General features: G+C 50.5%; 11 protein-coding genes across 11 annotated transcripts; 6 read left to right on the top strand and 5 right to left on the bottom strand.

The window, feature by feature from the left end:
* The first annotated feature begins 67 nt into the window (after positions 1-67).
* Positions 68-2,403, top strand: cog6 (Golgi transport complex subunit COG6). Its single transcript, XM_073718291.1, has 2 exons — positions 68-404; positions 484-2,403. The coding sequence occupies exons 1-2, from the start codon at positions 99-101 to the stop codon at positions 2,347-2,349; spliced, it is 2,172 nt and encodes a 723-aa protein (XP_073564340.1). The 5' UTR covers positions 68-98; the 3' UTR covers positions 2,350-2,403.
* Positions 2,404-3,750, bottom strand: BJY04DRAFT_13011 (Nif3-like dinuclear metal center hexameric protein). Its single transcript, XM_073708470.1, has 4 exons — positions 3,622-3,750; positions 3,531-3,574; positions 3,350-3,475; positions 2,404-3,285 (listed from the first exon to the last, which is right to left on the bottom strand). The coding sequence occupies exons 1-4, from the start codon at positions 3,717-3,719 to the stop codon at positions 2,459-2,461; spliced, it is 1,095 nt and encodes a 364-aa protein (XP_073564339.1). The 5' UTR covers positions 3,720-3,750; the 3' UTR covers positions 2,404-2,458.
* A 497-nt stretch (positions 3,751-4,247) lies between these two features.
* BJY04DRAFT_212015 (epoxide hydrolase family protein) lies at positions 4,248-5,580 on the top strand (the record flags this gene model as incomplete). The annotated part of the gene is made up of 4 exons (XM_073714484.1): positions 4,248-4,377; positions 4,435-5,030; positions 5,097-5,433; positions 5,486-5,580. The coding sequence occupies 4 exons, from the start codon at positions 4,248-4,250 to the stop codon at positions 5,578-5,580; spliced, it is 1,158 nt and encodes a 385-aa protein (XP_073564338.1).
* Positions 5,581-5,859: 279 nt separating this feature from the next.
* BJY04DRAFT_12979 (SDR family oxidoreductase) lies at positions 5,860-7,408 on the top strand. The gene is made up of 6 exons (XM_073708465.1): positions 5,860-6,168; positions 6,225-6,311; positions 6,371-6,526; positions 6,589-6,968; positions 7,040-7,134; positions 7,184-7,408. The coding sequence occupies exons 1-6, from the start codon at positions 6,139-6,141 to the stop codon at positions 7,234-7,236; spliced, it is 801 nt and encodes a 266-aa protein (XP_073564337.1). The 5' UTR covers positions 5,860-6,138; the 3' UTR covers positions 7,237-7,408.
* Positions 7,409-7,815: 407 nt separating this feature from the next.
* BJY04DRAFT_203770 (bola protein) lies at positions 7,816-8,660 on the top strand. The gene is made up of 2 exons (XM_073713390.1): positions 7,816-8,264; positions 8,356-8,660. The coding sequence occupies exons 1-2, from the start codon at positions 8,039-8,041 to the stop codon at positions 8,532-8,534; spliced, it is 405 nt and encodes a 134-aa protein (XP_073564336.1). The 5' UTR covers positions 7,816-8,038; the 3' UTR covers positions 8,535-8,660.
* On the bottom strand, positions 8,661-9,648 carry BJY04DRAFT_203766 (peroxiredoxin family protein). The gene is made up of 5 exons (XM_073713389.1): positions 9,351-9,648; positions 9,191-9,290; positions 9,084-9,129; positions 8,859-9,024; positions 8,661-8,808 (listed from the first exon to the last, which is right to left on the bottom strand). Exons 1-5 carry the CDS (start codon positions 9,556-9,558, stop codon positions 8,780-8,782), a joined length of 549 nt encoding a protein of 182 aa, XP_073564335.1. The 5' UTR covers positions 9,559-9,648; the 3' UTR covers positions 8,661-8,779.
* Positions 9,649-11,167: 1,519 nt separating this feature from the next.
* On the top strand, positions 11,168-14,481 carry skn7 (putative stress response transcription factor SrrA/Skn7). Its single transcript, XM_073713388.1, has 7 exons — positions 11,168-11,503; positions 11,595-11,611; positions 11,796-11,868; positions 11,936-12,079; positions 12,130-13,005; positions 13,059-13,248; positions 13,299-14,481. The coding sequence occupies exons 1-7, from the start codon at positions 11,444-11,446 to the stop codon at positions 13,820-13,822; spliced, it is 1,884 nt and encodes a 627-aa protein (XP_073564334.1). The 5' UTR covers positions 11,168-11,443; the 3' UTR covers positions 13,823-14,481.
* A 115-nt stretch (positions 14,482-14,596) lies between these two features.
* On the top strand, positions 14,597-17,257 carry BJY04DRAFT_203759 (translation initiation factor eIF2B catalytic subunit epsilon). Its single transcript, XM_073713387.1, has 5 exons — positions 14,597-14,862; positions 14,922-14,978; positions 15,045-15,169; positions 15,223-16,394; positions 16,449-17,257. The coding sequence occupies exons 1-5, from the start codon at positions 14,782-14,784 to the stop codon at positions 17,117-17,119; spliced, it is 2,106 nt and encodes a 701-aa protein (XP_073564333.1). The 5' UTR covers positions 14,597-14,781; the 3' UTR covers positions 17,120-17,257.
* Positions 17,258-17,511: 254 nt separating this feature from the next.
* Positions 17,512-19,120, bottom strand: scw4 (putative cell wall glucanase (Scw4)). The gene is made up of 2 exons (XM_073718290.1): positions 18,720-19,120; positions 17,512-18,666 (listed from the first exon to the last, which is right to left on the bottom strand). Exons 1-2 carry the CDS (start codon positions 18,900-18,902, stop codon positions 17,713-17,715), a joined length of 1,137 nt encoding a protein of 378 aa, XP_073564332.1. The 5' UTR covers positions 18,903-19,120; the 3' UTR covers positions 17,512-17,712.
* Positions 19,121-19,141: 21 nt separating this feature from the next.
* Positions 19,142-20,584, bottom strand: mog1 (Ran GTPase-binding protein MOG1). The gene is made up of 3 exons (XM_073713386.1): positions 20,473-20,584; positions 19,599-20,387; positions 19,142-19,551 (listed from the first exon to the last, which is right to left on the bottom strand). Exons 1-2 carry the CDS (start codon positions 20,547-20,549, stop codon positions 19,766-19,768), a joined length of 699 nt encoding a protein of 232 aa, XP_073564331.1. The 5' UTR covers positions 20,550-20,584; the 3' UTR covers positions 19,142-19,551; positions 19,599-19,765.
* A 225-nt stretch (positions 20,585-20,809) lies between these two features.
* On the bottom strand, positions 20,810-23,812 carry BJY04DRAFT_203755 (uncharacterized protein). Its single transcript, XM_073713385.1, has 7 exons — positions 23,507-23,812; positions 23,323-23,415; positions 23,137-23,255; positions 22,856-23,087; positions 22,673-22,773; positions 22,466-22,625; positions 20,810-22,409 (listed from the first exon to the last, which is right to left on the bottom strand). The coding sequence occupies exons 1-7, from the start codon at positions 23,550-23,552 to the stop codon at positions 20,980-20,982; spliced, it is 2,181 nt and encodes a 726-aa protein (XP_073564330.1). The 5' UTR covers positions 23,553-23,812; the 3' UTR covers positions 20,810-20,979.
* Between the last annotated feature and the right edge of the window lie 555 nt (positions 23,813-24,367).

Raw genomic sequence — 24,367 nt, 5'->3', positions numbered from 1 at the left:
ATCCATCCATTGTTTGACCCGCCGCAATCTTTCTCCGCTCCGCCTCCTCCACGATCAACCTCTTGAAGTCTGGCCAGCACACCCTGAATCCAACCTCCATGGCTACCGGTAGCTACTTCCCTCCTGCTGGAGCGACCTCCAGTCTATCACCTAGAACGTCCTCCCCAACCTCATCGCCGCTGTCGCCCCCGGCCCAAGAACGCTCCAATGCCTTATCGAATCGATTGAGAAGTGTACTCTCCGTGTCATACGCGGATTCCGACATACGCGATGCGCTCGAAACCTTGAGCCTCCGAGGCGTCCATAATACAGCAGAAGTCCGGAGGCAACTGAGACTGGATGTACAGAAGGAGGTGGTGGACTGCAATGCGGAGATTGTGCAGGATTTCGGCAAGGTCGCGGAGGTGAGTAGGCCATTCCCACCTCCGGCGATAATGGATGGGGTGTGGAAATAACAATTGGACTTTATGCTGACAAGGGTAGCAATTGAAACGCATCGGAACTGTTATATCAAATCTAAAGCAAACATGTGACGAGATGCGAAAGCACGTCGTTCTTGCGAAGCAGGATACTGCTCCGGTCTTGGAGGAAGCTTCTGCGTTGCTAAACCAGAAGCAAGAAGCCGAAACGAAGCAACATCTACTTGGCGCTTTCACGAAACATTTTATCGTCTCGGATGAGGAACTCTCGATTTTAACATCCGTTGAGGAGCCCATCAACGACGAATTCTTCGACGTCCTTAGCCGAGTGAAGCAGGTACATCGGGACTGTGAAGCCCTGCTGGGCGCGGAGAACGACAGGCTTGGTCTCGAGCTTATGGAGAAGAGCTCTCGGAGCCTGAACTCTGCGTATCAGAAACTCTATCGATGGATTCAGAAAGAATTCAAATCACTGAATCTTGAAGACCCACGAATCAGCATCACGATCCGACAAGCTCTGCGGGTACTGGCTGAGCGTCCAAGTCTATTTCATAGCTGTCTGGATCTCTTCGCAGAGGCGAGAGACTACGTACTGTCGGATGCCTTCCATTACGCTCTGACCGATGCAGTTTCCGGAGGCGACAACAGCGTGAAACCCATTGAGTTCTCTGCTCATGACCCACTAAGGTATATTGGAGATATGCTCGCTTGGGTTCATTCAACTACAGTCTCAGAACGGGAGGCCCTGGAAGCTCTCTTCGTGTCTGATGGCGATGAGCTAGCAAAGGGGATTCAAGCCGGTCTAAGCAGCGAGCCGTGGTCGCGAATTGATGAAGATGCGGAGGTCACTTTTGACGGACAGAAAGCGCTCAGCGACCTCGTCAACCGCGATCTCATCGGTGTTGCCCGCTCTCTACGGCAGCGCGTTGAGCTCATCATCCAAGGTCACGATAACCCCGTCACCTGCTATAAGGTTGTCAACCTGCTCTCCTTCTACCAAACTACCTTCTCCAAATTAGTAGGCCCGAATTCCAACTTGGCCGAACTACTACAAACTCTTGAAAAATTCACCCTCAGCCACTTCCAAACAATAATGCGCGAGGAAGTAAGCAATCTCAGAGCAGACCACTCCGCCCTCGCACCGCCAGAAGACCTCTCAGCACCACAATTCCTTCTAGACTCCCTCGAGGTTCTGACCTTCCTAATGAAAACCCACGAAGCCTCCCTCGAAACCGAAGACATCACCAAGGACCAAGAAAACAAATTTACCCCGGTCCTTAACGCAGCCCTCGACCCCTTCCTCAATCTCGCCAAATCCTCTGCTGACGACCTCCCCACCCCAACCGCCCGCGCGATCTACCTAACAAACATCCACATCACCGTATCTGCCAGCATCTCGCCTTACCCCTTCGCAGCGGCAACACACCTTGGCCTTATCGACACAGCCCTCTCCGACCTCCGCACAGACCACGTCAAAATTCAACACCACTACCTCCTCGAGACCTCAGGCCTGATCACCCTCCTCACTGCCCTTTCTCAACCATCAACACCGGAAAAGGCCCCAATAGACATCACCTCCCTCCTCCCATTCCAACCAGAGTCCCTTGTGACAATTAGCCAGCAACTTGATGACTTCTTGCCCTCCGCTTTGATGGATGCAACTGAAAATCTGAAACGTTTACAGAGTGCGGCCTTTGTCAAGAGTGTCACTGAGGAAGCTGTTGAAGCGTTTTGCCGGGACTTTGAGGTTGTGGAGACAGCGATTATGGAGGCTGATGCGGCTGCCAGGGGTAATAGGAGTGTTGGGGGTGACGGACAGGATGAGGGTGAAGACGGAAGTGAGATCAGTGAGAATGAGGCAGAAGAGGGCCAGAGTCTGAGGAGGTTGTTCCCGCGCACGACGGGCGAGATTCGGGTATTGTTGAGTTGATCCAGGTTTTAATATCTTATTTTTGTACATAATACCTAGGACAGAGTTACAAATACCAGCCCACTATGCAACTTACGTTTTAGCAGCCAATACGCATCTTTATAGCTGTTTAAGGCTTTCTGACCATTATCCCAAACGGATCCCGATCCTTCTCACTAACATGAACCTCAGCCGTCGTATCCGCGTAAATCTCCTTCAGAGACCCGTCCGTCCCATTATCCCCTTCTGCCCTCAGCGTCTTCCATTCCTCCGTCAGTGTCTTCTCCAACTTCTCCTTCATAACAGCACTCAGATACCCCCGCTCTGTATTTGAGTGTGCAAGCGCAATGACCACGGAACCATTCTCAATGGCGGCCAGTGTTTCATGGTGGCTTATCTCGCCAGTGAAGAGTAGGTCCGGAACTTGGCTTACGCCCTTCATCAAAACCCCTGATCCAGATCCAGGACAGACGCCAACGGTGCGGATCTTGATCTCATCCACGGAGGAAGACTGGGGGATCGCAATGGGAACACCACCGGGGTAGCCGAGACCCTTTGAGATATTGTCGACTATCGTAGTTAGCGGCTGCGGCTCCTCGAATGTGACAAGGCGGCCCATTCCCGCGTCCTCAAAATCGGCTGGGGGCGCGGCCGAGGGATGGATTGTACTTCGCTCGTGCGGGAGTAGTGCGCTATCAGACGCTTTGACTATGCTGGGCTTTGGGTATTGGGGCGCTGAGAAGAGACTTGAGGAGCAGGTCTGGGTCTCGTTTGATCCCGATGCGATGTACTTGCTGGTGACGAGGTCGCAGAGCCAGTCGCCCATTCCGCCGGGGGTTGCGTCGACGGCTGTGTGTGGTGAGTAGACGCTTATGCCCTCTGATGCGAGCCGGAGAAGGGATTGTTGCTGGGTGTCTTTGAATGTGAGGGATTTCAGGCCGCGGAAGATGATCGGGTCTAAGATTGAGTTGTAACAGTTAGCTCGCGTCGGTGATTTCTTTTGATATGATGAGCTGCGTACGGTATGCTATGACGACTGAATCCTTGCGAGCGATTGCCTCGTCGGCGACGGCTTTTGTTAGGTCAATTGTCAAGAGAACTGAGTTTCTCTGTCTTCGGGTATGGTTGAAGGGCGCTTCGAGGAGGACTTGGCGGTCGTCAGATAGTGTCCTACAGTCCTGATAAGGTATACAAAGACTCACGGCCTGTATTGTCCCAGCTTTTGTCCGCTAGAGATTCTGGGTAGCTTAATGAGTTAGCATCAACAGCTCCAATCGCAGCGGGGAAGCTCACAGCTTCTTCATCGAGTTCACCACAGCACTTGTGAAGGGTGATGAGATGGGCGTTGACGCAGACATGGCAGAGAACAAACGGGTCGTAATCCGACTCATATATGCCGATGTGCTTGGATAGACTGATGGGTTATTCAAGCTAGAGATTCGTGATCCATGAAACAATTTGGAGTCGCCGCGGAGAGGGGAGCTGGCGCCACAGTTTGTGCCTGAGGCCTGATTCTAGCCACACACACACAATGATATCCGTGTCTTGACAGGGTAGAGAGGGCCCAGGGGGGCCAAGTATCTCCCTCATTCGCTTGAGCAAATGCATAAGAAGTGAGCCAATAGAGAGCCTTATTGTCTCACCGGGTAATGTTGAGCCGCGTCAAGGAGGGGAAACAATCGAAAAGCTCCAGTATCTTAGATATACAAGCTTGTCAGCCAATCAGCGGCGCTAGCGAGGGTAAGATGGAAGTATGACGACTACGAGGTACCCATTCGATGTGAATCTTGGCTTGTACCTTGGCTGGCTGAAGGAGCTATGAGGTTTTTGGCTTTCAATCATACTTTGGTCAGTTCATCCATCTTAAAAGCGACATTTACGCCTAAAATCCTTAGAATATCAGCTTGATACTAGCCAACATGACGACCGCCGATATCAAACCCTTCAAGATCGACATTCCAAAGGATGAAGTCGACAGACTAAAGCGCAAGCTAAATGACACACGACTTCCTCCCCGTGAGATCGTGCCAGGCGCTGGCGAGAAATACGGTAAATCGTCAAAATCATGCCCCTGCAATCCTGTACCAATGATTAACGCTCCAACAGGACCCTCATATACCTGGGCAAAGAGCCTCCTCGAGCAATGGAAAACCAATTTCGACTGGTACACCATCCAAGACCAGATAAACAAGTACCCGCATTACCTAGCCACGATCGAAGACGTGAAGATTCATTTGCTGCACGCCCGTGCAGAGAAATCCAATGCTATCCCACTGCTCCTCGTGCACGGCTGGCCCGGCTCTTTCTACGAGTTCAGTAGAGTCTGGGGGCCACTCTCACATCCTGAGAATGAGTCGGATCCAGCGTTCGACGTTGTCGTCGTAAGTATGCCAGGATTCTGCTGGTCCGATTGGCCGCCGAAGGTAGGCTGGACACTGCAAGACAACGCTCGGATTTTTGACAAACTGATGAGGAAATTGGGATACAGCAAGTATATGGTTCAAGGAGGGGACTGGGGCCATTTTGTGGCGAGGGAGCTTGGGGCACGGTATACGGAATCTTGCAAGCTGGTGCATTTCAACTTCACGCCTTGCGGCGTGCCTGATGAGTGTGAGAGAACGGAGAGCGAGAATAGTCTTGCTGAGAGAGCTAGTGATTTCTTTGAAAATCATATGGGGTATGCGGTTGAGATGAGGACGAGGGTGAGTACTTTCTTGCCTTTAAACTCAAAGAATATTTGGAGCCATACTCACCTGCTATGGCTCTAGCCTCATACCATAGGAATTGCTCTCAACGATAATCCTGTCGGAATCTTGATGTGGGCTGGTGAGAAGTACAACGAAGCTGCAAGTCCTGAGAACCAGAAGCAGCGCTCCTGGAGCGAGGCCATTCTGGCCACGGCATCGTTATACTACTTCACCGACTGCATCATGCCATCCGCGCTCTGCTACTATGAGAACGTGCGGCATGAGAACTTCGCGGACTTCACGAAGGACCCCGCCAACTATGTCAAGGTACCATTTGGTTATAGTTCGTTTTATTACGACGTTGACTTCTCATCGAAACGTGAGGTGGAGAAGACGGGCAAACTGGTCTTCTATAAAGGTAACTTCGTTTGGATACCTGGTTTGGGAGAACATGGCTGATTCGGACGCAGAACATAACGACGGCGGACACTTTGCAGCATTGGAGTGTCCTCAACATGTCATCCAGGATTTGCGAGAGTTGGCGGCTCAGGAATGGAAGAGCTGAAGGCCCTATACTTCGAAGTAGACGAGAAAATGCTGTGCTGTAATGACGCCTTGTTAGCTACCTGGATGGTCGTGAGCACCTTAGAATTTTGAGAGAAGCCCTCCAGATAGATCTGAGCGAACAGATAATAATCGATCATTTTGCATGAACAATCTAAGGCCGAGCCATCTCCATGTGACTCACAAGGAAGATTTCCCCTTGAGTCCAGAAGTGTACTTTTACCTATAGCAGTGACCGGCCATCAACGTTCAAGCGATAGTGGACTCGATGGATCCATCGAGATAGTCGGCTTGAGCCGCGAAGTTGTTTGCAGCCAGTTAAAGAACGATGTTTAACTACTCGTACCGAGTTTTGAAGCTTTGCGCACGATAGGCTAATTTTTGACGTCACAGCTCCGGGTAATATCAAGCCGGTATAGCGGGGCTTCAACTGCTATATTTTGGACTGAATGCTCCTGGCAGTATTGAGCGGGAAACATCACGAGCTGCTCAATTGCGTCAGCACACCGATCACACACAAATATCCGAGTATAGGACGAAGGTCTTATTGAAAAAGAAAATGGCGTTGCAGGGAAAGAACGTTCTGATTGTAAGGCAACTAACTTTCTTTACGTTTCGAAGCCAGTACTGATATTGTGTTTTAAGACCGGAGCCTCTATGGGTATTGGTGAGGCAATTGCCCGAAGAGTTGCTGCTGAGGGTGCGAATATTGTCCTGTTTGCGCGGTCAGAAGTAAGTACCTCTTCGAGGTTCTGTGCTATAAGATCAGACAAGGTCTAACATCCGGCTAGGATAAGCTGCAAGAGATCACAGCGAATTTGCAGAAGGACCATTCAAGCTCGAGGATAATATTTAAGGCAATCGACCTCCAAAGCTACGAAGCCGTTGAAAAAGCTGTCAATGAGGCAGCTAATGAATTCGGTACCATTGACATTCTGATCAATAATGTGAGTGCGCTTTTCTACTCACGAATCACTACGAAAAGAGATTTGTTCTAATTGATTGATAGGCAGGACTCGCCCTTGGAGCACCTGCTGCGTTTCCGGACCTCAAAATCTCTGATATCGTCCAGATGAACAGCACAAACATCAATGGACTCATGTTTGTGACATATGCTGTGCTCAATTCAGGGATGTTGGGCCGGAAAGAGGGCACAATCCTGAACGTCACTTCGACTACAGCTCTGGAAGCACCTCCTTTCTCAGGCGAAGCAGTATACCATTCGAACAAGGCGGCTCAGGAAGGCTTCACAAACGCCCTGCGCAATGAGCTTGTTGGAACCAACATTCGGGTTCTTGCCTTGCGCCCTGGAGTCGTGGCGACAAACTTCCATTCTCTGCGAGTGGGGCATGACAAGGAGAAGTATGATAGCTTCATGGAGGGGTTTACGTGAGTTTCCTTCTGAATTCGGAGACGTCTTTGGCTTTTTTGCATCCTGTACTAACACAGATCAAACGTAGGCCCCTTGAGTCAGATGATATTGCAGGTGCTGCGATCTATATGCTCAATCAGCCACTGAATGTGTCCGTGAAAGCTCTGGATGTAGTTCCTTCAGGTAGGTTCACGGAATGAGCTTCAAAGAGCCGATAGCTGACTGTTAATAGCTCAAAGATCGCTCACTGTATTCGATCGTCAATGGAATCAGAGAAATGCTTAGCCTACCATTTGGCTTAGCGAATGTTCATGGCGGTGGAATAGGCCGTAGGAGAAGGTTGTAAATAGATCAAAAGAAAACCGGTTCATTATTGAAAAGCAAATGCGGTTCAACTCGGCTGATAGCTGCATTGACCAAAGTTGAGGTGCCGTCTCATGGCAAGCGAGGAACTTCGGCAAAGCTTGAGACACTGAATCATCACTAGGTCATAGGCTTCGGAGCTCACCAGCGAGGCATATCGTGCGTCGACCGGTGCAATTGACAATAATCATTCGGTTGCAGCGTGTGCCGTCGGTTCTTTGTTGCACAATTCAGATAAGTGGATCTTTGTTCTTCATCTCTCAACAATGAGTGCGACACATATGGGTTTGGACCTTCAGATATCAATCAAGAACGACAACTCGCAACCCAGTAAGCACGGCGTCTTGTTGCAGGACCGAGCTGAAGGTTCATTTATTCATGCGCAACTTAGGCTCGTGCCGAAAGCTTCGTCAACTCGTCGAGAAACTAGTGGGGCATTTCGGCATATCAGACCAGCAGGATCAAAAACAATTTAAGGGATGGGGCCTGCTAAGACAACCATGGAGTGTGTTTGGCGAAGTAGAACGTCGCTATAGTAATCACCTCACGTGACTGTGATGACCAATCCGATATTTCCATCTCCTCAGCGATATTCCAAGAGACAGCATTTACTCCGCATTCCCGTCCCTCGAAAAGACCCTCGCTCTACGTCTCCCCATTTAGAAGCTACACCTCCTCCTCTCTTAAACCGACATTCACGGGAAATCCCACAACCCAACGCTTGATGTACTTCCGTACCACAGCCATACTGAGCAGAAGCTGCCGATACCTCCTGCAATCACCGGTTCCCCTCCACCAGAAAGCAACATTCTCCCTCTCCGCGCGGTACTTCGCAGCTACAAACGCAGCAATGGCGGATACAGCTTCGGGCGTTGTGACCCCGGACTTGCTGAAAAGCAAGTTGGTGGAGCAGTTGCAGGCACAGCATGTTGAAATTGAGGATTTGTCAGGTGCGTCAAACATGCATATTCGTACTCTCAGTCTTCTGTCACTGTCTGTTCAAATTGAGTCCAGCCCATGCTAATTCTGGGTTCGATGTAGGAGGTTGCGGACAAGCTTTCCAGGCCGTCATTGTTTCGCCTCAGTTTGAGAAGAAGACTATGCTTGCACGCCATCGCTTGGTGAACTCGGCGCTGAAGGCGGAGATTGCGGCTATCCATGCGTGGACGCCTAAGTGTTACACACCTGAGCAGTGGCAGGCTCAGCAGGGGTCTGCTTAAAAATTCGTTGATATAAGAATGGGCGTGTTATGATATAGGATCGAAGGTGCGGATACTCGGGCATGGCATTGCCTTGGGAGGATTGCAAACAGGCGTTGGAGGGACATTACATTATGTACATTTATTTATAATTCTGGAAATGATACACCTTATGATTACCCACTAGGTATCCATCATGAACTAGGTGCAAGCGCAGCATAATGCGGACGAATGTGTCATATATTGCTGAATATCCAGTTCATCATTTAACCGAGCACATTCTCAGCGGTGGAAACTACCCGTTATTAGCAGGATACAAGCTAGAGCTGAAGGAACGAGACGTACCCTTGACACCGGTGTTGTCAGGCTCGATGAAAGCCTCCTTGACCTTGCCATCTTCAACAAGAAGAGCATAACGCTTGCTGCGCTGGTTTCCGAAAATCGAGACGCTGTCGAAGGAGACATCCAACGCATCGGAGAACTTGCCGGAGGGATCCCCCAAGAAGCGAATCTAAGTTGACGTAAGTCCTCGCACTCAGTCAAATTTTAACGGGTACAGATTCAACTTACGCCGCTCTTGCCTTGAGGGTCCAGAGTAGTACCCCAAGCCTTGGTCCTATGACAGTTTTTAGAATCGAAGCCAATTCGACCTGTCGGTCGAGCGGTTTTTGACTTACACGAATGGGTCATTGACAGCAACCACGAAGACCTGGCCGGCCTCCTTCAGCTTCGGGTGGTTGATATAGCCAGGAACATGGGTGCTGGAGCAGGCAGGGCCTACAGTGCGGAGTTAGTCAGGTCAATTGACACAACATAATGACTAGGGTAGATACGCACTGAAAGCGGCGGGAACACCAATGATAACACCTTTTCCCTTGAGCTCCTTGGCAAGGTTAATTTTGTTTCCTGGAGAGTTCTCAACCAGAACGTCGAGATCTGGGATAGAATCGCCCTTTTGAACAAAAGCCGGGGCAGTGTTGTGGAACAAAGCTCTCTGGCTAAGAGCGCGAGGAACGCTTGTAGTAAAGCGGCGAGCGGCAAACATGGCTTCTGCAAGGGTGTTTGTTGTAGAGACAATGAGAGGACAGTGGTCTAGAATCGACGCAGTAAGGTTAAGGTACGGTTCCTGAGAGCTGTGGGATGTGAGGAACTTGGGGGACCTGAGTAAGCTACGCACGTCATTTCTATTTACCCAGGGCAACGACGGGTCTATCAATTCGCACTAGACAGGTGTAAAATGGACAGGACACTACTCCATGCGCCCGCTCTACGATATTCAAAATCATTATGATTCTAAGCCCTAGCTCATGAGTTTGAACCTTCGGGTATCTATCTTGTTCAGGCTTTAATATGATCTCTTCTTCTCTTCTTCTATCGCTCTTATCCATATAGTACCTGTATTGATCAAACTGGAGAATCTATTAATCACCTGTGAGACTAACCTGTTACCTACCTAGTGCCCTGTGTAAATGGTTCTTTGTCCTGTCCCAAGTGTGATCACAGAGCCGGGGCCAACCGTCCAACGACCATCCCTGCCGTTTTCGGACCTTATATAGAGCATCCATCTGTATCAACAACATTACCCTACTTATTGTACTCCGGAGTAGAAATTGTTTAGAACGACATTTCCTTCTCTGAGGTTCCTGTAGACTGACCCAGATCCATCTTATCCAAGCGCAATAGAGCGTTGAAGTTTTCATGGATTCATCTATAAATGTAGACCTTGAAGAACTTTATATGCACTTTGTAAACCACTAACTACGGGTGGCACTTGCCCAGGCGACCGTCTCGGTCTTTCCGATTGATTTTGGACTATCTCAATAGAGGGCATATAAATCTGCTCCCTCGACGCTGGGGCCACGTTCTTCTAAAGTTTGAAAGTATTGGGGCATTTTAATGAAGTCATCAGCAACTGCATTATGGAACGGGGACGGGGATATAGCAGAGATCTGCATGATGGACAAAGCTAATGTCGACCGCTCCCCGGAGATGCCTTGCTGGGTAAGGACCTCCATATCTCGTGACTCTGTTCAACCTCCTGAGCGCTGTTCGGATTTTGGAAGCTACTGATTTGCATGAAAATAGCTCGGTTAACAAAGGATATTCGGGAGCGTACAGAAAAGCCCATGCTGAAAAAAATTGAGCATCAAATCAAGGCTGTGGATCAGAGTCGCCGTTGAACTTGGGCCCCTCCTCTCCCCCTCCATCATCAAAGTTCTAATGCAAGTTTTCCTGCAGGCGCATTGACGATGTTGGCTGATTCATGCAGTAAGAATTTAAATGTCTTTATCTCTACGATACTGCAGTACGAGTAATTCAATTTTAGCAGCTGACGGAAGCCAGAACAGAGCTATTGTTCATGTAGTGCGTAGAGAAGAGGTAGTCTAGGTAGAGAAGATGTAGCATTGCCGAGGTGGCATTGAATGCAACTGACTGACTCCCTGTGTGCGGATTTGCTGGCTTTCACGCAGGGCAGAGACAGTCATTTGCCAGGAAGTCGAGGAGGGCACTTTTTGCCTCCGTGTCGAACCAAAATCCATTCCAGTCTTCCAGACGAAAGAAAAACAACGGCTGTGGCTGGTGACTCTGGATTAATGGCTTTCTATTAATATGCCCAATTACCTATTCAGTTGATTCACTGGCACTGGCAGACTGCGAGGTGCGCCCGTCCCACCAAACTACTACAACCGACTCCTCTCCTCCTCCTCTTTCTACCCTCTTGCGACCGACGAGGGTGCGTCTTTTTTTCCTCTTCTCCGCCATCTTCTATCCTTCTTCTTTTTCCCATTCCCAGATTCTTTTCTTCTACAACCCGCACTGCAGTTGACACCTTTTTCTCTCGGTCGCTCTTCCAAAGACCAATATTTCTCGAGGTCCTGCACAGTGCTGAAGGCTGTTCCTCGTTCGATCGGTCGCGACCCATCTAGCCCATGATGGACGGTGGCCAGACCACCTCCAACGCCGCCCCCTCGGGCAACTCCAGCGATTTTGTAAGTACGATCCTATCTGATCGCTGCTCCTTTGGCTTCATGGCTTCAGTCAGATATTTGCTGTGTGACAAGATGCTAATCAAATGTATAGGTCCGGAAACTCTACAAGTGAGTCCGCCCTCTCCTTTCTTTTTTCTCCCTCGGAATTTTTACTTCAATTTTTCCCCTGGCGGTCGCTCTTCCCCTCTTTCCGCCAACAACGGCTGTCGTCCGATGTTTGCTTCCTCTTTGTCTTTGGGCACGAAGCTTCGCCCTTTGTTCGGATCATTTTTGACTGATGTTGTCGCACAAGAATGCTGGAGGACCCATCGTACGCAGAAATCGTGCGGTGGGGGGACGAGGGAGATAGCTTTGTCGTGTTAGAGGTAACGCATTCCCGGCTGCCGGTTCCTAGCCGGTACTTGCGGTCGCCATCTGCTGACAGAACCGCAGTGTGAAAAATTCACCAAGACCATTCTTCCGAAACATTTTAAGCACAGCAATTTTGCCAGTTTCGTGCGACAGCTCAACAAGTACGACTTTCACAAAGTCAGGCAAAATAATGAAGAGAACGGACAGTCACCGTACGGTCAGAACGTGAGGCACCCTCCCGATCAGCAAGCTTGCATTGGCTAATGGATAATTAGGCGTGGGAATTCAAGCACCCTGAGTTTCGAGCAAACAGCAAGGAATCCCTTGACAACATTCGGCGAAAGGCCCCCGCGCCGCGGAAGCAAACACAGACCCAGGACGAGTCGGTCCCGACACAACAGATCGATCTCCTCAACCAGCAGATTGTCGCGCAACAGCAGCAGATCCAGCACCTTTCCGATCGCTATGCACAAATGACGGTTGACCATCAGTTAATGCTACAGGAGGTGTTGAGGGTTCAAAAAACCGTGGTGAACCACGAAAATGTTATACATCAGTTGGTGAACTACCTGGTTTCTATCGACGGCCGACAAAAGCGCGACACCAAACCTGGTCCTTTCCCAACTCAACCTGGCACCAACATGAGCCCCTCGCAAGTCGCCCCGATGGAGGACGGTGTTTCCACCCCATTACAGCAGGCTTCCAAGCTTTTGAGCGACATGAACGCTGAAATCCAGTTCAACCTCGTTGGCGTCGATTCTATGGGCGAGGCATCGAAACCCGCCGGTGTCGTTTCCACGCCTACAATGGAGCCCACGCGACGGGTCACAGCTCCAGCCACTGCGCCGGCAAACCCGGCTCTAGTCTATCCGAAGATGAACGGCGAGATGGAACCTGTTGTCTACCCGGTTGGCGCAACCAATGGGATAGACCCCATGTACCCCGAACACGTCAACAACGTTCCATATGCCATGCCTCCTAAGCAAGAGATGGACGAACGACGACAGTTTCCCGAGAACAGAAAAAAGACCAATCATGTGGACCCGGGTTGGGTACGCAGCCCTCGGATTCTACTTGTCGAGGATGATGCGACATGTCGCCAGATCGGCGGGAAATTCCTGTATTCTTTCTCTTGTGAAATAGACACCGCGGTAGGTTGCTTCCTCACTAATGAATTTCTTGTCACTAACGTCCTCGCTCGCAGCTTGATGGACTGGAGGCCGTGAATAAGGTCCAGGACGGTTCCAAGTATGACTTGATTCTTATGGATATCATTATGCCCAACCTAGACGGTGTTTCTGCGTGTCATTTGATCCGTCAATTCGATCGAACTCCTATTATTGCTATGACATCCAACATTCGGAGTGATGATATTCAACTGTACTTCCAACATGGTATGCATCACCCCCGAGAAACGTTCGCTACAGCGCTAACTATAGACTAGGTATGGATGATGTCCTTCCGAAACCATTTACCCGAAAAAGTCTCCTCGACATGCTAGAAAAGCACCTAGTCCATCTAAAGACCGTCTCACAGGGAATGGAGGGTGCCCAGCCCCCAACGCCGGCTACGATGGCCGGTCAAAGCTCTGCCGCACAATCGGTAACTGTTAAGGAAGATAGCTCCCCAAGTCAGTCTCCAGCAGCGGCTATGACTGCATGGCAATCTCCGAACCAGTTTCAGACTATGGCAGCTGTCCCCTCGAACCTCCAGCAGGTACAAGGTCAATACGTTCCCAATCCGGCTGCGGCTGCATATGCGATAGATCAGAATGGAGTGCAGTACCCAGCACCCCCTGCCGTTGCGATGGGCCCTGCAGGACCCGGCCAGGTACGACCACAGCCACGACGACACATCTCTGAACTTAGCAACGGGGCAGAGAACCCCAACCTTGCGAAACGCCAGCGCATGTCCTATCAACCGCCACAGCCCATGGTCGGCTCGATGCAGGCGACACGTACCAACTGATGATTTTCTATATATCTCCTGACGAACAGTCGCTCCTCCTTATACCCCACTTCCCTCGGGTCCACTGCGCTAATCTGCGAGAAAGCGCTTTTGGATTAATCGCAACTGCACTCGCCTTCTCTACTAATGACTATCTGGGCCGGCATATATCGCCCTTTTTGCATTCTTTGATACTTTCCACCAGGGACTTGGGCGCTCATTTCATCAATTGGCGTTTTTAGGGGTCATATTTTGCATTGGCTGTGTGTGATCTAGAGTAAATAGGCATGTTTGTTTTTCACCGGCTTTCAAGGGGGCTCAATTAGAGGGAGGGTATCCGGCATGAAGGTTGGGCAGCCAGTGCGTCGTCTTCAAACGGTGTTTCTTCGCGCAGTAGCGCCTTGTTGTCTTTGCGCTCGTTGCATAATCTCCTGATCTGACCTGGTAATCTAATATCTGGATTTCTGCTCCATACGCAGCCCTATATGAATGATGCGAACAATCTTTTATAGAGGTTTTCCAACATACATTCTTTAGTCCATAGAATGAATGGCCGCAGCTGGTCAATATCCAGGTAAGCGGAGATAGGCTCCGCCATAACAAAGAGTTGTCGATCGAGGATCGGCGATCAGGGTTCGTTGAAAACAGGGCCAGGCCAGCTGCAGCGCAGAATTCCTGAGCCATCCCAGTGATGGCGTCGGTCTAGACTCTGCCCCCGGCCAGGGATAACGTTCCCTTAAAATCGACGAGGGGCCAGGCCAACTCGCTTGATCTGGACTTTTTGAGGCTGGCAGCGAGCTTGTGGCGGTGCGCCGGATGACTCACGTGATGGGTGGTCAAGCAAACGCTGAAAACAGGAGAAGATCTGCCGGGCGGTGGGCCGCGGCCGAAAGTGGGATGAATGACTCCGAGGGGTGTCAGAGGGCTTTTTTCTAGTAATATCGATCGTTCGCTCGTTTCAAACAGACATTCGCTAGGAAATGGCGCCAAAGAAAGGCGGTAGCTCTAACAAGCCCCGCGGAAACGCGACTGAGGAGGTGGAAGAGACGCTACAGGCTGTGGTACGTTTTCATTGCGGGAAATGGAAATTATTAGAGGCTAATTGTTGCTTGCGGAGTAGGTGCTCGCGGATACCTTCGAGACGCGATTCGAGCCTTTCACTCTGGATAGACCTCGGGTAAGCGCTATTCTGGATGGAGCACTTGAGATTAGACGATCTAAACGCTAACTCGGGCCTCTGTAGTGTCTTCTGCCGCTTGCGAATACCCCATTGATCGAGTATACATTCGAGTTTCTGGCGAACGCCGGCGTTGAAGAGGTCTTCTTGTACGGGGGTGCGCACTCTGACCAGTTGGAGAGTTACATCACGTATGTTCGGTCACCTGCACTGCAAGCTCCTAGTCCGACTGACAGAGATCAAGCGCCTCAAAATGGAGAGCCCCCTCCTCACCGTTCAAGCAGTTTACCTTTCTCAAATCGACCTCAACCTCCGTCGGAGACGTTATGCGAGACCTTGACGGAAAGCACCTTATTACCGGCGACTTCCTCGTTGTGAGTGGCGACGTGATTAGCAACCTACCCATCGAAGGCGCATTGGCGAAACACCGAGCCCGTCGGCAAGCAGACAAGAACGCGATCATGACGATGATTCTCCGTGAGGCCGGCAGGAACCATCGGGCGAAGGCTTCGTCTGTGTCGCCGGTTTTCGTCGTCGATCCGACTAAGGACCGCTGTTTACACTATGAGGAAATTGACCACCACTCCCCTGAATCATCTCGCCTCACTATCGACAGCGAGATCATTACCACGTTTTCGGAAATTGATATTCGGCAAGATCTGATTGATTGCAATGTTGATATTTGCACACCGGATGTTTTGAGTTTGTGGTCTGATAGTTTCGACTACCAGACGCCGCGAAAGCAGTTCCTCTACGGTGTTTTGAAGGACTACGAGCTGAACGGGAAGACGATTCACACACATATCATTCAAGACCATTACGTTGCGCGAGTCAGGAACCTTAAGGCGTATGATGCTGTTAGCAAGGATGTTATCTCTCGCTGGGCCTATCCCTTGTGTCCCGACACGAATCTGCTGCCCGGTCACAATTATGAGCTTCGAAAGGGAACATTATACCAAGAACCAGGCGTGACATTAGCTCGCTCGTGCGTCGTAGGACGGCGGACAGTGATCGGACGAGGAACTAGCCTCGGTGACAAGACCACTGTGAAGGACACGGTCCTTGGGAGAAATTGTAAAATTGGAAAGAACGTCACTCTAGATGGTGCTTATCTCTGGGACAATGTGGTCATTGGAGACGGAACCACTGTTCGCCAAGCTATTGTTGCGGATGACGTCCTCGTGGGGAAGAACTGCACTCTTGAGCCAGGCTCTCTTGTCTCGTTTGGCGTGAAAATTGCGGACGGTGTGACAGTCAGCGAGGGTAGACGGATAACAAACGCTTATCGCGAGGAGGAAGGCGCCACACCAGACAGTGATCCAGAGGTTGTAGGCGAGGGTGGAAAGGGGTACGAATATGTGCCCTATGAAGATGAGGATGAGGACGAAACCGCCAGCAACGCCTCTTCAGGTTTGAGTACGTTCTTTTGCGGATCTACGTATTCTCCCGGTAAAGCTAACATTGTCGCAGTTTACAACATGGCAAACCTCTCTCTATCCACAGACTCCATCTCAACCCTATCCTCAGAAATATCCGGCTACGGCGGCTCCCGCTCCGGCAGCTTCGCAACCTCCGTCTCAGATGACGAAGAACAAGACTCTCACTTCGTCCAAGACGCCGCAGCCAGCGTCTTCGACAGTCTCCGTGACGGTGTCTCCTCAGACGTCGTCCAACTTGAGCTCGTCAGTCTCCGCATGACGGCCAACGCCGCAGACCACGACGTCCGCCGCGCCGTTGCTACAGCATTCATGAAGCGCATCGCGCAGCTGATGGAAGGCGGCCAGGGAGCCGGCGATGCCGTCCGCGACATTTTCGGCAAGTACCATGAGATTATTGAGCGCGCCATCTTCGACCGGGAGAGTAGCGCGAAGACGGACCAGGTGGACCTACTTCTTCTGTTCCAGCAAGATCTCGTCCACCGGCTGCGGGGTGACACGGTCCTCCTCTTTGCGGCTAAGGAGCTGTATGAGTTGGAAGTTATCGAGGAGGAAGCGTTTGAGCAGTGGTGGGCGGACGAGCGGTCGAGTGCGACTGAGGAGATGCGGAAAGTGCGCAGTCAGACGCAGCAGTTCATTGATTGGCTTGCTGATGCGGAGGAGGAGAGTAGTGAGGAGGAAGATGAGGAGAGCGATGAGGAATGAGTTTGAGATACCTTGCCTAACTTATGCTGTTATTGGCTTAAAATAGAATTCATCTTCTGGCTGCTTAGCCATTGATATTGTACATTTCCCAAGGCTACTATGGTATAAGGCCCGACTCGTTCTAAATTTTCAGTCGACAGCTCCAAGGAAGCTGCTACTGGAGCTCTAACGATCCAGGTTGTGAGTGTTTTAGGAAGGATCGAGACTTTGATATTCACCTTTGCAGTTTCTTGTTTCTGAATAAGTGAACCAAGCTCTTGCTTACTGGTAAAGTAAGTAAGACTAACAGAGTGCACTTGGCTGTGCTTAGTTCAATTGATAAAGGGCCAGCTAATCTAACAAATGTAACTCTAGGAAGTCCACGATCTAGGGTACATATCGATCAAGGTCAACTCGAGGTCAACGGGTAATTCACTGAAGCAAGGAAGAAAGTCTTCTTTCGAATGCAAGCACGCAGCTTCGCTAGATCGCCAAGAACCAATCGTAGAATATCATATCGTGACCAGCACAATAAAGAGAATCCAGAAACCTTGTCGATAGCAGAAAGTCCAAGCATGTTGAATAGAATGACAAGACGATCTATCTCTTTCTACCTACCTCTTCTCGATACCCCAGAACTTCTCCGCTCCAAAAGTCCACTGGTTATCAGCCTTCCAGAGGTCATCGAAAGCGCTAAAGAGGATCAGATTGTCGTGGTCATTCCAGAAAGTATGGCGCAGGGCTTCAATGGCGCGGCGCTGGTTCTTGGGTGAAGGCACGGCTTGGCCGTTCTGTTGACCTGCGTGGGGCCATCCTGACTCAGTGATGATGGTGCGTTTTCCGGTCATCGAAGAAAGGCTGTTGGCGATGTTACGGACGTAAGTGCCTGCGTTCGCTGGAGTTTGGTAGGCGTCGAAGAAGGAGTGGCAGTTGGCAGCGCAGTAGTCGGAAACGTGGCAGAGGTCAGGGTGTTCGAAGATCTTGGAGAAGGTATCAACAGTGACGACGGGTCCGTTGTATCCCTGGGCACGAAGATATCCACGAGCATCGTTGACGGCATTCACGACGTCTCCGACGGAGCTCTGACCACGGTTGATCAATTCATTACCTATTGAGATGGTGTGGAGGATTGAAAGGTCTGGTCGAGCGGCGTCAATGATCATCTGCAAGCTTGCATGAAGATTTTGTAGGTCGTAGACACCTGCGAAGACCTTGAGGCCGTGACGACGTGCGGCGTTGATAACTGTTCGGCTTTGGTCGCAGTCGACTCCATAGATACGGACGTAAGAGTAATGGGTTAGTCTATCGATGTCGGCGTTGACCTGGGCCTGGTTTTTGCAGGTGCTGTCGGCGTTGTAAGGCGAGTACGAAATCCCAAAGAACCGGGTGTTCTGCTGAGGACGAGTGTGGTCACCGTGGTGGTCAACGTGATGATCGTTATAATTATCGGGGTGATGGTCAGTTTTCACATTGGCCTTGATGTTGACATCGGTTGCGAGATTGGGCTCAAGATCATTGGGGGAGTCCAGGCCAGGAATAGCTAGGATGGGAGGAAGGCCAGTGGGGGTCTATGTACTGTTAGCAACTTTTTCTGTTGGCTGTGTCACAGAGCGATACTGACGTTGTCAACAGTTGCGGTGGGGTGGGCAGTCTCAACGGATAGGGTCTCTCCATTCTCGTCTACCCAGACAGTCACTTCGATAACAGCTTCGGGCACAGCAACAGATCCTCCAGCTCCAGTTCCAACAGGAATAGCAGCCACGTAGCTGAGCAAGAGCACAGCCAAGAAGGTAACCCACGTCATCTTGCCAAAGGCAGTGGGATGACCTTATGTTGTTGTAGGCGACGTTGTTTGACAAGCAGATGTGAAGTTGATATCGGGTTCAGACCATACACGACAGCGCAGCTAGAGGTGTCAAGAAGTTGAAGGAGGAAAGGAAGAAGAAGACTGGGGAAGAAGTATTTAACACAATTCGAAAACAAAATCCCCTCTGCGATACCGATGACACTGAGCAATACAATTCACTCCGTCCATAGTGGAGCACATGAAGTTGCTACTGCGCAGATATTCGCTCACACGTGTGTTTGATCGAGACTGACGAAGATGAGATCGAGCTCTGCAGAGTGCCTCGGTGTTTGCAGCCCCGGGAGAGGCTGTGAATAAAAAGCTGAACTCAGAGGAATGCTCGTCTCATGTTTTGTTGTGTCGTGCCCCAATATGATGTCGCGAGGAATGAAGAGTACAACCACCCCTTCCTTGAGGAATTGCTGGTGCCACCCGAAGACCATACAATCTCTGCTAGTATCTCATCAAGAGAAACGGGTAATGGTCTCGGCTCGAGGGCCAAAATCACGTCTAGAACTTGTGGATGGGCGCATAATGCCGGCCTCTCTTCGAGCCTTGAGAGATCAAGTCTGAACGGGTCCACCAGTCATCTATGCCTATCAAGGATCTGGCACCAGTCAGCTCAAGTTATCAAGCTAGTGAGCGATCCCGTACCTCATAGCGTCCTACTCAAGTCTTCTATGTCAAGGTGCAGCAGCACACGTAGCCCTATGCTCAATGCCCAGCATCCGATTTCCCTCGTCGTATCAACCACCCGTCGACCCACACAGTCTCTCCCCGACGAGATATATAGACGATTGCTATCTAAGTATATACTTTATTCAGGCGCCAAACAACCCCCAGTCCACGATCTCTAGCCCGCCAACCAACCCATCAACAACCGCCGCCGCCAGCTCCTCCTCCGCAGCTAACCCACTCGGATCCCCCCTCTCATCAAACTCCTTCTGCGGCACATTGAAAAACACCAAAAAATCGGTCTCTTGCTCTTCCAGTCTAACGAGAAAATAGTGCACGCTCACGCTAGATGTCAACGCCCCATCCGCACTGGACCCCGCCGCCGCACCACCGACCGACGTCGGAGCACCGCCAGAGCGCGCCGTAGGTGATGGCGAAGTTATCTGTGCGATTCCCTTGTATGCCCTTGCGCTCGGGAGCTTCTGTAAAGTGACTTGCTGCGGTGGGGCCACGATGCGTAGGATATCGTCATTTCCGTCGCGGATGTCATTGAGGTGGTAGAGCACTGCGGCTTTGTCGATTGTTTCTGTTGTAGAGTCAGGGTTTGGACCGAGGATCTCGAGGGTGTCGCGGTTTGTTGTTGGGGTGGATTGCAGCGCGGAGAGGGCGGTTTCGGGGGAGACGCGTTCGTTGATTTCGTAGATGAGGTTTGACAGGGTTGTCGGGGAGAGGAAGAGTTCTTGGTGGTCGGGGATTTGGCGCAACTCGCTGTCGAGGGGTTGTCAGTTCTGCACAAGCTCTTTGGGAGTGTGATGGTGATGGCGGGGTAGAGGGGTAGGCAGCTTTGACGGACCTTGCATCGAGCCAGCCTTGGGGAATGACGGCTTTGATGGCACTACCATACAGGCCTTGGGGAGATAGGGTAGCCATGCTGAGTGTGGTTTTCGTGACTTGTAGGAAGATGCTGAGGGGTGAAACTCGAGATGATGATAAAGTTGATACAAGTGGGGCCTACCACCTTATCTGCCTACTTCTGCCTGCGGTGCTATAGTACTCCATGTATACCACAGCATCTATACTACTACTATACCATTGGGCATATGCAGGTAGGGTGCTTAGCAACACTTGTTGTTTCTTCTCTTAGGGGACAGTGAGTTGTTTGAGGATATGCGCAATTCAGAGCTTATAAAATTAGCTTAATATTATGTCTATCTACATACAGTCCTCCAACCACAATTATCAAGTCAGATATCCCAGCTAGATCTATGCAGAATCATCTGCGCACATAGTCTAAGCAGGAAGGTAGTCATAAAAGGAAACAAGGTCAGTTGCCTTAATCAAAATTCCACTCCATGATCGTTCAATGCAGCGACACATTCTGCACCGCCTCTTCGACACTAATCACCTCATGCCCATTGCGATCCTCCTTCCCATCTCCTAGTCCTGCAGGACTCTCAACCGAATACTCGGGGTGGAGCAAACCTCCTGGAATCGTAGTTGCAGTGGCACTGCTGCTCAAACTGCTGATGCTATTTCTCTGGCTAGCTAGCGATGTGTCAGAGGAGTCTGTCTGGGTGTGTTTGCGCCCTGAGCGCCGTGTCTTCGGTGGCTCTGGTTTTTGTGCTTGTTTGTGGCTCTGTGTAGATGCTAATGGAGGTCGAGAGGGGCTTGAGATCGGGGTGCAATGGCTGGAAGATGACAGGTTATTATGAATCGCCGAGCGGCGGGGCGGTGGAACGGCTGGTGGAGGGTGAGAGGCGGAGCGGCGAGCTGCAGAATGATTTGCAGGGACAGCGCTATTTTTCGAAGTGGAGGAGTTTCGGCGTTCCTTTTCGGAAATGAGGGTGGCGGTTGTTATCACTGGTGTCGATGGGTGAGGAATAGGGCTGTCTGGACCGGTGCTGGTATTATCTTCCTCAGCAATAATCTCTGAGGTAACTGCACTGGCGTTGTCATCATCTCCTGTTGCTCGTCTTCCGCGCCAGCGTCTTGTTTTCGGGGGCAACGGCTTCACTTTATGCTTGGCAAGGCTTGTTTGAGATTCAGATAGATGTCCGTCGTGACGACTTGGTGTGATCACTCCTGGTTTTTCGCGTTGGGATGCAACCTCGTGTACGCTGAGGGAAGATGATGACGCGGGATCAAGATGCATCCCTAACCTCTCGATCTGACTATGCTTGCGGGGCGTCTCACTTGTAGACGCTGGCGAGTCTGGAAGCTCGCCTGCAGTAGATGATAAGTCTTCAAGCGAGCTTTCTCTCGTGCTCGTTGAGCAGATGGAATGTGAGGACTCTAAAGAAGTCCCTATATCGATGTCCGAGTGAAGGGCACTATCTATGGTTGGCAGTGACGAAGTCAGGCTGTCCTCTCTCTGAGGGAACCGATCAGTCCTGTAAGGCTCCGGATCATCGCGTAGCCAGTCGACAGTAGCGCATCGGAGGACTAGTCGTCGAGTGGTTTCATCAACTTCATCAAAATGCATTATCTTTTCGCAATCGGCAGCCGTATCGCCAGTCAATTGACCCCGCACTAATAAACTAAGCATGCGCTTGAGTTCGTCTCGCTTATAATGTGGTGGGAGCCGCAACTGCGTGTGTGCGAGTAATGGGTATAAGACTCTGAGATATGTGTGGCGAAGAGCCGATGCCTCTTCCGGGAGGTCGAGAAGATTCCGTATAAGGATATCAACCAAGACGTGTAAGTCATTAGTAAAGAAGTATTCATAGGTGCTTGGGGTCGTGAATATAAGGTATAGCAATTTGAGTGTGAGGAGTTGCAGCGACGTCTCGGCTAGAATCCAGTCAGGTTAGCTATAGGGAGGACGGACCCAGCAGCTAGCCACATACCTTCTCTATTTATTAAAAGGATAATGTTTTCACCAAACGTCTTATAAGAGTTACCATGCATAGAAAGAACTTTGATGACCTTGTTCGTCAGAGAAATCGCCGGCGAATGCTCGTCATGGGAATTATGAGCCGAAATCATGAACTGCTCATTCAAAACCAACTTTTGACAGCTCAGCAAATGTCTTAACAACTAACGGGGAGCCATACCAATACACGAATGACAGGATAGTGATATGGGTCATTAGCGTCATATGAAAGATGCTCGATGATGTCGAATAGGCCCCGAATGAAATCGTCGTCCACAAGGACTGCCGCCACAAGACCCGTTAGTTGTCTAGTCATAGGTCGAGACGACACTAGGAAGTCGCATGATAACAAGAAGCAACTCACCGAGATCCTCAATCCTGATTTTCTGTATCCTCGACAACTCATACAATAGATCCATCAAAAGGCGATGCAAGCCAGCCGCACTGTCCTCTCTGTCCATGGTTTGCGCTTGGAGTAACTCAAGCAACCGCGGAAACGCACCCTCCTCAGCCATCATGTGAAATAAAGCTTCGTCTTGTCGACCATCAAATAGAAGGAAGGACGCAATCATATGAAGTGTCACGGGGTCATCTTCCTATTCCGGGTGTGAATGTTTACCTCGTCGATGGGGCCAGAGTCTGTACCTGCAAGAAAGCGTAGATCATCTGTCGCCGGACATAGTCCGTATGAGCGACAAAGACCGCAGATGATAGCAGTCTGAACGAACATCTTGTGACCTCAAAGTCGGACTGGAGATATTGTTCTGGAGCGTGCGGCTAACGATTAGCCTTCGCGACGGCCTATGAGCTGATGGGTGGGTGTCTTTGTACCTTGATATTTGGTAGCCAGACTCAAATATGCCCGTAGCGCATTATCAATCAAGTCTTCCGAGGAGCAGGGGGTGGATACAATTTCTTGGATGTCTGCGCAGAGTCGTCACAGGTTAGATTAGATTAGGTCTGCAAGCAAGGAAATCAAGCGGAGAAGTGGAAACGCAAGATAAGGAAGACGCACTGGTCCAGAATTGCTGCTCATTATCCACGGAGACCTCAAGCTCCATTTCCCACAACTCGATCGTCGTCGTCCTCGGGCCTGTCGAGTCTCCGCCGCACTCATCCCGTCTTGCGCCCGACACACAAGTTGGCTGTGGGCTCCGCTGGGAGGAGGTGAGAAAGCGAAAGCGCCCCGGGCGATGAACAAAGTATGTGAAGGCCGGAAGCTGGCCGGAGTGAAGCGAGCAGAATATAGCGACCGAACGAAGGGAAAGCGAAGAGAGAGAGAGAGAGTAGGAGGAGAGAAGAAGGAGTGGTAGAAGTTGCCCGAATGGCTATGACGCCCGCGATGGATGAGGAACTCTTACTAAATAAAGCGCGTGGCTGAAACCCACCCAAGGCACTTTCGACTCCAACGGCGGCGGGGATGTCCACCTTATACTCCGAAGAAAATATAGTTACAAAACTACAAAGTACAAGCAGTCTGCAGGCAGATCTCGCTTACTCCTTTGACAGAGCTGATACGTGGATGGAGCGTCAAGACTGCCAAGGTGTTCTGTTGAATCCCTAGAGCCTCTTTTAATGCAAGTCGCTTACTGAGGTCTCCTCCTTGTTTGGAGGGCCTCAGAGGTCTGAAAGACTAATATGTCGACACCAGAAGGATCCAGAAATAAACAATAACCATTGATATTATTATGCTAGCCACCGGAATCCACTATCTGTATTATATAGGAGTTGGCCATGAAAGGCTATCGAGTGCCCCAGCAGCCAGCCGCCGGCAGAACTAAACGCATCATATCACTACAGTCAGAGAGGAGAATGGCATGGACAACCTTAAAAGACACGAGCGACCAAGTGAAAACATACAGCCACCAAGGCAACG

The sequence above is a fragment of the Aspergillus karnatakaensis genome (genome assembly GCF_047715665.1).
Source record: "Aspergillus karnatakaensis strain CBS 102800 unplaced genomic scaffold BJY04scaffold_106, whole genome shotgun sequence".
Taxonomy (NCBI): Eukaryota; Fungi; Ascomycota; class Eurotiomycetes; order Eurotiales; family Aspergillaceae; genus Aspergillus; species Aspergillus karnatakaensis.
This window is presented reverse-complemented; position numbering and strand designations above follow the sequence as displayed.